Raw genomic sequence first — 12,962 nt, forward strand, 5'->3', positions numbered from 1 at the left:
ACTGGGTTCAGAGGCACCAACACAAGATCAGTTTCTTGAACAGCTCAAGTGTCTCTGCACTGGGGGAAGACAGATCACCTCAGAGCTTGTGTCATCAATCACTCTGATCACAGCTCCTTCCCTCCCTGTTGCTGGATTGCCCCCAATTAACGGACAAGAAATTAGGCATCATCTCATTTAACCATTATGACATAAAAAATAGCATAAGGTTAGGAAATGCATCGGTCCATTAAGTTCCGTTGTCCAAATTGCCTGTAGAAAGGTGTGCTGGCTGGCTCCTGTGAACAGCCACATCTAAGCAGACAGTTGGGTGTTTCCTCCCTGTCCCCCCCAGCCCATGCATGTATGGTTAGATAAATAGAAACAAACTTTAAAAAAAAAAACATGAAAGCGATTTCAGAGTCCTGCAAAAATAATTTGATAAATTAATGACAGTGGTTATAATTACAGAGAGTGTAATGAGTTCTTGCTCCAATTACTGCAATACCTTCAAGACCTCAGCTAAACTGATTGCTCTGATAAGCCTGCTCTACAACACAGGCATCATCAGTACCAGCCATCAAAAAAAGAATGGCAATCAATATGTCAAAGAAAACCAGGAAAATCCAGCCTCTGACTCTGCCCACATTGTGACCAGTCTTGGGGCTGAGAGCTGGCTCCTGCCCTCCCTTGAGGTAGAGCTCAGTCCTGGGATCCAGGGTGGTGGGGAACTGACCCAGCATTGGGCCAGGGTATAGATTAGCCCTCACCCCAACAGGCTGACTGAAGTGGGGCTCTGAAATACCTTCATCTGGCACCGCAGTATCACCTCAAAGCTCAGTACAACCCATTTGGTCTGGGAGGGGGTTATGGCATCTCTTTGGCAACAGCAAGGGACTACCTGTATTCCCATGTTTTAATGTGGGAAAGACAGGCCTTTTTGATACTAAATTCTCTTCAGTTCCCACTCAAGGAGGGGTTTTCAGTCAGAGAAGTCTCTTTCAACAACCTTTAGTGTTACAATTCGCTCTCTCGGTAGCAGATACCATTTTTCTCAACCAGAATTTGACAATGGTTTCCTTCTGCCCTCCAGGCAAACATTTTCACAGGTACATGGACCAGTAAATCAGTTTTCTGGTCTATTAGTACCTACAGGTTGCATTCCTCGGGGGAGCTGCCAAACTGTTCACGAGAGCACCTCGAAGCATTAGTTAACCTATCAGGTGCCTCACGAACTGAGCAGGCTTCAGCTTCACAACTCAGGAAATTCAGGCCTGCGACACCAAGAAAAGAAGGAGAAAAGCGGCAGCTGCCACCAAGGGGGAGTAACTCACACAAAGTAGGAAAAGAAATATGCACACACTAAAATGTAATTAAGTAGCGCCGTTCGTAGTATACGCTTTCCCTTGCCACTTGGAAATTTTCCGAGTGTGCCGAACCCCTTAATTTACAAAACAAACGACCCAGCATCGTTAGCACATCCTGCAGACTTGATTAATTTACATAACGTATGGCATCTGCTGCAGATTCAGCTGTTGTAAGCTGTACTCATTCAAGACGCTGCGGTGCCATTTGCAGTATTATTGTTTAAGGCTTCATTTTCATCCACATGTGGAATTCTATTTTGATTGTGGAATAAAAGGCAATAGAACATTTTCCACCACTACTATTGTTAGCAGTGCTCTAATCATGACTTAGAGCAGTTCACAAAAGGCCACCCACAAAAATCTCACAGAAAGCTGGCATCTGTGCAGCCCTTTACCTGTTATTTACACAGGGCACCGAATGTTTTTAATTGAATTGGAAGTCCATCATGTAATGTTCAGTCACAATGCTGGAAAAAAGTGATGTCCACCACATACAATGCACTAGCTAATTATGAATTTCCCGGTGTCTTTGGAAAGAAGGGGTCATGTCAACTTTTGTGCTCGGCATGATGGAGTTTAAGGGGGAAAGAGGGGAACACCACTCCACATGCAAAGCTCAGTCAGCACTCTGTGCTCCAAACAGGCTCTAAGATTTATCACAGGGAACTGTCAAAAAGAAACCTTTCTTGGGTGACCCCACTTCCCTCCTCACTTGTGAAGACTCCTGTTACATTGGAAAAATCCTTCACTTTTGGCTTTTCCTCAGACTAACCTGACATGGAAGTCAACGCTGCTTGGTTGTGTTGGGCTACACTGACTTGCAGTATTTCACGCCGCAGGAATTTCTGACTGCCTACTTCTGAATGACTACTGCTCAGTCTGACCACACACCCATTTGTACTTTCCAGCTGAAAAGCAGAATTTAAAGACACATTTCCTTTCTGATCACCAGTCCTCTTCTTGGTACCAGACCCACTGCTGGGTATGTTTCACCATCCAGTTTTATTTTTTTGCCCTGTGTGACTGGCTTTGGGGTAACATGTTCAAAGGTGATGAATCTTTCAGCAACTTTGAAACTAGCTATCATAACATTTCTACCTACTTTTTTGTGCTAACATTATCTTTTACACAGACCTACCTGTGATCTCTCCAACCAGCATCCAAGAAAACAGGAAGTGAACTAGGTCAGCTGGTATTCCAGCAGAACTACAGACCACTTCAGGGAAGCTGGGGTGGATGTCAGGAAGATGTTTCATGATTCCATTCTTGCCTCCAGCCTTGGCCACTTCTGTCACATGCCAGACATTGAACAAATGAGAACCATGAAAAATTCACTTTTGTAACAAAATTTATTTCTGCTCTGCGGATACAAATCCCAAACATCAACAAAGAAATTCCAGTGGAAAAATACCAGTCATTAACAATGAAAACTTTTATTATTATTCAATAAATAGAACTTTGGCATTCAAAATTCTAGCTGTAAACCCTACTTTAAAAAAAATTACAAAAAGAGGCAAGAACAACAAGCCTAAAGCTGAGCCAGCCAGTGGCTCCTTTACTTTTTACAATGAACACATTGTGATTAAGTCATGACAACTCTATTTACAGATGAGGTATTCTGAGCGGTTCAAAAATTGAACCCAATTTACAAAACTACCAGTCTTCAGGGACTGATCCAGTACATATGTCAGCTGTGCTTTTAGAAAAGAGCTCCAGACACTAATGATATACTGTAATTAATATACACAAACACATTATTTGTGTTTCCTGCTCACGCATCATATTCAAAAAAAGCTGCAAACTACAATCAGCCTAACATTCAAAGTGTACACCTAGTACCTAGTTTAAGTACTTCTGTTTCTAGACATTATGCAAGAGTTCTTACTACAAAAGCTTATTAACAAAGTAATGGCAGGTGAGAAGAAAAAGAAGGTGCAGTCATCAGCATCCTAAAAACTTATCTGAAGTTCAAGGGGAATATACACTTACTTCAGGCAAAAAAGGCACAAAGGTATGCAGCTGTGGAATTAATATTGCTAATTAGCTACTGGAATAAATCATCCCTTTAGATAATAACCATTGATCTGTTTGCAGTCTAAGAATGCAGATTAGTTCAGAAGATCTTTTTCCCACTCATGACAGAACTCGTCACATCAATGAGAAGAGCACAATTATATTTCCAACTCCACCTGCATTACAGCACTGAGAAGGACAAGGAAAACTGGAGCAAATTGTGCCCTTGCAGAGTGTGCCATCACTGCCCACGCTATGACACCAGGTTGTGGAGGAAAGGGTTTGCTTTCTTCCTTCCCTTGTGCTCTTACCCTGCAAGAAAATTGTCCAAAAGAACATCTGAAAGAGAAGGTGGGCTGCGAGGGCAAAGGAAGGAAGGAAGGAAACCTTTTGAAGTGAAAAGGATGGAATTTCAGCTCTTGTAATGACTTCGTGACCACCAGCAGCTTCAAATGCTGGAGCCCGAGTGGGTGGTTACAGCAATCTCCACAATGTCATACAACTATCACACCACAAAGCTGCACAGCAGAGGCCAGCAACCTAAATCACGTCTACAGGACTGAGCTGCGTTACTTCTATATAGTAAATACATAGCATCGCCTATAGCTTGTCCGAAGACACTTACTTTCCGTGTCTTTTTCAAGGTACATTCTTAAATACAGTAGTTACTGTAAATATCTTCTAGAGGATCATATAAATTCAATCTGAAACTATACAAAATGTTACTGTACAAATTTGCTGACACCCAGAATGGTACAGTATCCATTCATCTGTGGTTGTTTTTCAGCCCTTGGGATTGTCTAATAGCTACAGCAAAAAGTTGTCATGACTAAATCTAAGCAATTCCAATGTTAACATTCGTTAATCAACTCTGTATTAAATAAGCTGAATGAGACCACACACACACACACTACATTTTAACCAATTAAATGGTCATGCATATCTTAGACAAAGCTTATTCCATTTAGAGGCATCTGTAAACTGATGCATATATAGTAATTGCTACCACTACAACAGGCCAAATTTTAAGAAATCAAAGCAAAGTACTGCATCACTGTAGACAGTCAGTTGGTAGTCTGCATCTTTGGCTCATACATCCATCATTTACCTCCCTACTTTTATTTGACTGAGGCAGATAAACTCACAGGGTTTTAAAATCAAGTGCTTTAAGGTCAACATAAATATTACAGGTTCCATAAGAGAAACATCACAATGCAAGATTACAGCACTGCAATCAAAGTATTACAAATAAAATGGGACCTCCTTCCAGACAAACTTTCAACTAATACTTGAAGAGCATGAAAGCTCCTGAAGTGCTCTGCAAACATAAATTACTGATCTCGGCTTTCAGTACAGTATCACCCTTTAACAGGAGGGACAGTGGAGGCACAACATCCAAGTGAAAAGCTTAACAGTTCAAAGTGACTCAAAAGATCTCCTGCTCCTCTCTAATTGCTCTATTCACTTCCTTGTTATTTCCATTAAGTTTAGAAAAAGTGTTGCTTGTTAATTTTTCATCGGTACAGCATTGCCATCTAAGGAAACAAACAACAATGTGTAACTTAGGTGTTTCCTCTCTCCCTAATGCTTCTCATTTATTACCTGAAATGCTATTGTTGAATTCTAATAGGAGACAGATGCCATAAACTGAAGACTACTACTTCACTGCAGGACCAAAACAAACTAACTACACCAAAGGAATGAGCCGAGACTTTAGTTAAAAAAGCCAATACTGTCAGAGGCACAGGAAACCATGCCAGCCCATTTGTACAAAGATCCTTGTCTTCATTTTTGCACTAATAAAAAAAGTACACCTTCAATGTGGAATATGTGTATTAATATGGAATTAATACTGCTTATGAGCTTCGAGAACAAATCATCCCTTTAGATAATAACCATTGGTCTGTTTGCAGTCTACGAATGCAGATTAGTTCAGGAGATCTTTACCCCACTCATGACAGAACTTGTCACATCAATGAGAAGAGCATACTCATATTTCCAACTCCACCTGCATCACAGCATTGAGAAAGACAAGGAAAACTAGAGCAAATTGCGCCCTTGTGGAGAGACTACAGCATGCCTACAGAAAGAGCACAGAAATTCAAAATAAAATGGCCTCATTTCTTTTCTTTTAAGTAGATACTAGACAATTTCACTTGTGATTCCTCTAGACACTGTTTTAGTGCTCACAGGAGCTGAACCAGTCAGATCAATCTATCTGGAAACACCATGTAGCAGTAATATAAATAGCAACATTATTTTTCACAAATTATTCCAAGTGTAGTAGGTAAGGACAGAGAAAACCGTGAAATAAATAAATGCATACAGTTAAAAAAAATTAAACCACTAAATTATAAAAACAACATTAATGGTAACTGTTTAACAATCAACAGAAAGCAAAATATCACCAAGTTAAAACTGGTAACCAGCATACGCTGCTCTACCACTTTTTTCTCTTAACACAAATATAACCAGAAAACAGAAGATACTAACACTTTTGCCATAAAAACGTTACCCTAGAATTATCTTGGGTCTAATTGCTAAGCTTTTTAAGAGATTTCTGCTGGTATCCTCACTACGGGCCAGTTGACTGACTTGCATTTTAAAGCATCTGAAAGCTTCTTTTAGTCCCACACACATAAGTGATGCACATATTTTTCTTAACAGTGTGATTTGGAAGTGGTTTTGCTCTTCACAAGTTTTTGTTTTCTTCAGTTAAATACTATTCTCCACCATGCATAACCGCGCAGCTAACTTGCAGTAATGTTCCAGGAAATGTCATCTGTCCCATGGGAGTTAAACAGCACTGCCAAGTGACACTCACTGAATAAGCTACGGAACACGATCTTATTTTTTTAAGTAATTGCTTCCTACAAAAATGGAGAAACCAAAAATTCCAAAACAATGTGGAAAATGTCGCAGTTCTCAAATAACCAAGTACTAAATACTGCTAACTGGAAAATTTCTGCTTTGAGCCCTGATTTTACCAAGAGTTAAACAGCCTTTTTATAGCTGTGGTAAAAAATGGTTGAGGTGGTGCACAATCTCATCAGAAGCCTTCAGGAACAAAACACAGACCAGCCACATTTTAAAATGGAGAGAATCTAAGAGAAAAATTAATACAAACACCAAAGTAGAGTTGTTGGGTTTTTGTTGTTTGATTTTTTTCCTGCAGCCATGTACTATGGTGCAGTTTCACTTCTTACAGCTTCTCTGAGTTTGTCACAGACTTCATATTACTGAAACTTCTTACAGCAATGTGAGAGCACTTCAAACAACCTGATATAGCTATATTTTATGGACTTGTTTGCATAAAGGAGTTAAACTTGGGGGTTTTCTACTACTGGACAAACAATCCATTACTAAAAGCATCTTTCTTAAATTCCTATTTTTAGACAACTTGGATAACAACTACTTTTTGTAGTGCTCCAAGATTTTTCCAATTGCAATTAACTTTGAGTGAAGAGCAGTGGCAGAAACCTCTGGCTTCACCACATACAGCTACAGGTCCTTTGACCTTCTCCTCCAATATCAGGAGACATATAATGCCACACAACCCCTTGATAAAGGAAAGGACTGAGAGCAGTAGCAGCATGGCTGTTTTGAAGCTCTGATTCCAAAAACTAGGTGAAGTAATAAAACGAGCCCTAATGAAAGAAACAGTGTCCCAACTGAATCATTCTTCACAGCTTGTTCCTACATTCAGTAGTTTGGAGAAAAGATTTCTTGCAGTTTGTACCACTCCGTTCAATGCTGACTCTCCCCTCCAGACCAGATTCCCAAGGTTTGTTACACACAGCCCTCACAGGCGCGTGTCCGGGGCTATTTGCAGCCTTCCAATATGGCTCCTTAGTAGAAATGAAAAGACCTGTGACACAGCAGGATTTAGTAAGTCGTTTGCTACCAGATGAAGTGTTGTCATTGAGTAATGCAATTGTCCCCCATGTCCTGAGCATAACGGTCCGACATTATAGTCCTTAATTCGTCAATATCCTTCCGTAACTGACAAACGTCCAAGAGCTTCTTCGAAAGAGTTTCTGTGCTGTGGTAATTTTCACTCTCTTCAGATGAACAGCTCAGTGCTACAAAAAACAACATCCAAGGTTAAAGCTCTAACAACTGTACTCTGTGAATACTTCAACTACTCAACCCCTTTGAAATAGTAGGTAGGTCACTTCAGTTACATCAAGACAAATCACGCTTCAGCGTGATGAAAACCCAACAAAATGTGCTACCTTGTGAACTAAAGTCAATTCAGAGCCCATCAGTCCTTCTCTGAAAGACACGCTTTTCTGTTTGCACCAAGATCTAGACTTGCTGAAGTCTGATGAATCAGAACAGCAGTGAAAAAAACTGGATAGAACAGCCATTTCCTAGAGATTTTGGAGTTTTCTATAGCCACTCAGAAAAGGGGGCTACAAGGCATGTACTACCTCTTGCAGCACAAAACACTGTACTTTACCTTTCTACTCTGCTGATGGTTCAGTCCAGCAATCTGTCTTCCTGGTTAGTTCCAATTAACATTCAGAAAACATTAGAATATGATACATCCATTTCAAAAAAATGTTTGTTAGGCTTGCTAAAAGATCTAGTGCAAACTTTGTGTGATTTGCTTTAAAAAGGGCATGCCTCTCATTTCCTGGTTAAATTTAACAGCTTAGTAAAGTGCTGAATACTAGATGTACCATTAATAGTACTAGAGATGAAGTTACCATGAGGCTTATTTAATACACCTGGATCCCCACCCCCAAACCAGACATATACATGTTCAAACAACAGATGTATATTCCTTCCACTTGAGCCCAAGGGCTTTAAAACAAAAAAACACATGATGCGTGTTTTTGTTTTAAAGCCCCGTGAGCATCCATTAACCCTCACACTGAGTGCAGTGTGTCTCAGGAGAGACAGACACCTGCTCACACACCTTTCTTTTCTAGAGCAGTGAACACAGCCACGATTGGGTCCATATGAAGACCCAGCTACCTGCTTTCCTGACTTGGCAAGGTCCTGTGTAGTCATGTGCATTTAGTGGCACAGGCACACTAAGAGCCCAGCTTTGCCACAGAGCTCCATGAGTTCATGCCCCACTGTTCCAGCTGCATCCTAAGGACACCAGCTTGTCCAGCTGGCAAGTTTGAGCAACACTCAGCTAAACTGTTATTCCTTTGTGTCAAAACATTATGAAGCATTGGCACGACAACATCACTTACATCTGATTCCCAGCAGTAAGGAAAGGTTAGGCTCCTTGCCCTGAGCTCTCTGGGTAAGAATACTGCACAGTGCTTTCAAGTCAAATAAGCAATGGGACATTTCCTTGAACAGCTGGTCTGCTATAGGCATCTTCTCAGATACTGGCTGCCTGGACTGCTCCACCAGCCGCATCTGCTCCTTCAGGCAGGCATTCTCTTCCATCAGTCTTTGGTTCTTTGTGAAAACCAAATGGAAAAAAGGGGAAAGTTAAGTCTGCATCATGCACTGTAGGAGAAAGTTTTCTGTTCCAAACCACAAACAATATAAATAAAAATAATTAATTGCCAAACATATAATCAATATTTCTGTACCTCTCCAAAGAATGGCAGATAGACAGCTTTTCTATGACTATTTCATGTTACCATTTCTTAACCATCTTCACCCTTTAAGTTCTCCCTTCATGAGGTAGGGGTGGTATGTATTATATGTCTGCATGGTAGCCAGGACAGTTAAGTATGTAATTAAGGTCATAAAGCCCTACCAAGGGATCTTATTCTATAAGGTTCTTCATAGCTGGTGTGGTCAGGGGTTGGGTTACTGGAGCTTTTACTTACTTCAGAGAGAGTTTTATTCAGCTGCTCTATATTCCTTTCTTTTTCCTCAAGCTCAATTGTCATCTTCTGAATGATCAGCTTTTCTTGTGAAAGCTTCTCTTGCATAGACTGAAGTGAATGAAAACACAGGTAAAGATTTTAAATTTTCATGCTTTATATCGGCACTGAGAAAAACTGCATCCTCAGTAAATTTCTAAGTTTCAATTACTTCATGCTTTTGTACTAATTCTTCATTTTTTACTTTCTACCACTTTTCACCTGGTAATATTCAGCTGTACCCCAGCTCTCTCTACACTAAACACAGCTATTCCAAGTATCACGAAACCTTTTAAATAAGCAGAATGTCTTTAGAAACAAAAAGGCTGTATGCATGGAAAACCTTACTCCAATTAGGAATGCATGAAGTCTAAAACAACTATGCTACATTGTTTATTCTAATCAAACAATTTCACTTTAAGTAAGCAGCAGATACATCACAAGAAAGCCTCATTTGTGTCGTTCCAAGTTGTAACTGAAGATCTTTTTCAGTCTCTACTTTAGACAAAGACTAAGGCAGGACTTCCCACAGCCTTTCACAACAGAATTCACCTCACCTATACAGTTGAGAAGAAAGCCTTTGACAGCTGATACAGAGTAGCAACCTCTGTAAAATCACTCAGACACATGATAGAACAGTCTGTACAATTCTACTGTACAGAAAAAAACTGCAGGCAAAAACTAAACTTATTTGTAGTGGCATCTTTAATAGATAAAATAATTACTATTTTCAGTATTGCAGCTTTTCATGACCAACTTCCAGATCAGTCACAAGCAGCAACAAACAAAAAACCTGCTGCAACATGGAATCAGCTGCTGTCAAATCCCCAGTTTTCAACTACAGAATTGAAACTGAGAAATCATGAGATTTTTCCAAAGTGAAGTTTTTGGAGTGAATTCAGCATGACCACAGGTGCATTTGTTCTTAAAAAGACTCATATTTATTCCGCTACTTGGCTTTTAAATCTGTAGATATGTCTTTCAAGGTCATCTGTCAAAATTCAGAAAGAGGAATGTTCAAACCATCTTATCTGAATACTAACAGCAACTATAAAAACTGATGCTTTCAAACAGAGAGGTCTCTTCAGCTATGACTTAGCAGCTATAAGAATAATTAGTGCTAATGAGAAAGCAGGGAGTTATGGAAGGCAAGGCAGAACCAACACTGAGTAAAGTTTTTAACAGCCTGGCAACTCCCAGGAGGTGTTGCAGCATTTACAAAATTTCCAACACATTCAGCTCAACATCACACAAGCAGTGAGGAGTCAGTACTCTGTCATACTCCGCAAAACTGGAAAACAATGGTGCTAACATTTACAGACTTAATATGAACTAAAAAACCCCCACACTTCATTTTCACGTCAGTAGTAAGAAGCAGCAGGCAGAACCCAGAAATGACTACTTGTTTTCAAAACCATTTTCATACACTTGACCCGCTGCTCTTTTCACCCACAACCATGCCCCTCAAAAGGAAGTGCTGAAGTAATGTGCATCCTAAAGATAAGCTCTTCAAGAAAGCACAGCTACACACACCAGTGGGAGGAAGGGCAGGAGGAAGGAGAGTCCTGCCTCACAGCAAAGGAAACACCCTGGGGCAGGACAAGGCAGGAAATAACTGCTTCAGGCATTTCCTCTTGCGTGCTTGCAGATGAGCAGAACCTGCAGTGACGTTGAATCATCATCTTTATTTTTTCAGAAACACTATGCACTGAGAAAAATGGCCATTACTGGGTCAGTCTGAAGATCCTTCTAACTCCATTTGTAGCAGCAGCCAAACAGAAGATACTTAGGAAGCAGGAAGTGAACGGGGCAACGCAAGTGCCCAAAACACCCTCCCAACTTCCAAGTATCTCCCAAATTTAACAGTCTTTGATGATGAGCCAGTTCAGGGACACCCAGAGCCCCAGGTATGCTACATCCATTAGCACTACCACTTACACCTTTCATGTTCATGTCAGTGACAACATAAGGTTTGACCCTGCAGCCTTCCTGAGGGTGGAGAGGTGGTGGGGAAGACGGTGAAAAATATTACCTTCCCCAGTGTATTTTCAAAACTACCTTAAATTTACAGGACTCTGCAAACTAATCAAAAAACAACTTCTAAAATATTCTGAACAACATGCACACGTTCAGCTCAAGAGTTGCACCATGCAACAGGAATTACTACAAGTGGAAATCAGTGTTTACTTTTAAAAGATAGACCTAACATCCATCATCATCTGCTACCCTAACCTTAAAGCTCAGAAAAAGCACATGTGCTTAACAGCTTGGTGTAGCCTACAGCGCTTAGGGTTTCCAAGTTCCTCACAGTGCTATGAATCCACCCTTAATTTTCCCACATGCTTTCCAAAGTTACAAAATGGTGGCAAAACTCCCAGCCTGGCACAATTTGGGTTTATTGTGACTGACAGGATTGATAGATGTACTTTGGGTAACAATTACATCATATAATCTGACCTACTTCTACTCTCTTTTTTTTTTTGTAGAAAAAAGTTTAATTTTGTGATATCTAAATTAATCATGTAAATATTGATTTTTTTAAAAACATAACTGTAATCCATAATTTTTCTCTTTCTGAAGAGGTACTATATATGCAGCACAGCATCTTGTCAAGACCAACCAGAATTTTAATCCCTCTCACTCAGAAGAACAAATCAATGAAGCAAAACCATACAAGGAAGATCAAAATCATTTCACCACGATTACAAGCGAATAGAAACTAGTACTGCTTCATACACTGCTGTCTAAAACAGAATTTGCTTTCAGCTTGCAAGTTAAAAACAATGAATTGAAATACATTCTCAAGCATAAGTTTACAAGGTGGCAGAAGACAGGGAATAAAATGAGATCATCTGAGCTGAAGATAAATTACATCTCTATGCTGACAAGGGATTTCAATTTGTAATGAACTAATTTTCAACACTTCCCAGGTAATGAATATGGAAGGCTGGGGATACCAAGGACAAGTAATTCGAGGGTTGACACCATTTTCAAATCTTATTTTCTGTCCTTATGTAAAATAACTCAAGAGGAAAAATAAGAGAAAGTCCTGGAGAACAGAACACTATTCATAGACAGTCTCAACTACTCAGTATTTCCTAGTCCCAGCTCCCTAAAGTCATTTCAGGCTAAGCACACAAAACAGCAAAGACCACCAGTCTCAAGACAGGGATGATGGTGAGAAAAAGATCAGAAATTTTAGGAAACATGAAAAGATTTAGGTTGATGATAATACATTTAGGAAGTTGTGTGTATCTCTGATAGGCACAACATATAAATAGAATATATATGCAAATAATCCTAACTAAAAAGAGGGACAGAGAACCTCAGAAAAGTTACAGAGTTCAAGTTGAACGTCTTTTTAATTATATAACATGCAAAACAACATTTGCCTGTGTCACAGTTCTTGCATATAACACTAGACCAGCAGCATAAGGATGCTACATAGCACAGTTTTTCTCTTTTTGATAAGTACCAGCAAAGTGCTAAACCATATAAACATGACTACATTATATGCCTGCAAGAAAACACAGGCCAACTACAGGCCATAAGATTAACTTCTTGGAGTTCTACCTTTGATTCCAATTCAGAAAAATAAAAGAATAAAATTCAACTTTAGCAAAACTGTACACAGTAAACAACAGAATATACATTCTTCCTTACCTGCATGTCTAAAATCAGTCCAGCTATCTGATTTTGCTGATTGTCTATGACCTACAATACAAAATTCAGCAGTTTAGAAGGCTTGAATCTCTTCAGATCC

The 12,962-nt window shown here is 39.7% G+C and overlaps 1 protein-coding gene across 2 annotated transcripts in view; it reads right to left on the bottom strand.

Annotated features, from left to right (window-relative positions):
* Positions 1-2,679: 2,679 nt before the first annotated feature.
* The window catches only part of CEP85L (centrosomal protein 85 like), a 143,153-nt gene continuing 132,870 nt past the window's right edge, over positions 2,680-12,962 (bottom strand). For both annotated transcript variants that reach the window (XM_027900630.1, XM_027900629.1), the window contains exons 10-13: positions 12,863-12,913; positions 9,164-9,271; positions 8,570-8,783; positions 2,680-7,441 (exon numbers count right to left, since the gene is read on the bottom strand). In XM_027900630.1, the coding sequence (XP_027756431.1) occupies positions 7,278-7,441; positions 8,570-8,783; positions 9,164-9,271; positions 12,863-12,913 (537 nt within the window). In that variant the 3' untranslated portion in view covers positions 2,680-7,277. The remainder of the gene's footprint in view (positions 7,442-8,569; positions 8,784-9,163; positions 9,272-12,862; positions 12,914-12,962) is intronic.

The sequence above is a fragment of the Empidonax traillii genome, unplaced genomic scaffold, assembly GCF_003031625.1.
Source record: "Empidonax traillii isolate 1590-97213 ecotype Southwest subspecies unplaced genomic scaffold, ASM303162v1 scaffold744:size612752, whole genome shotgun sequence".
Classification (NCBI taxonomy): Eukaryota; Metazoa; Chordata; class Aves; order Passeriformes; family Tyrannidae; genus Empidonax; species Empidonax traillii.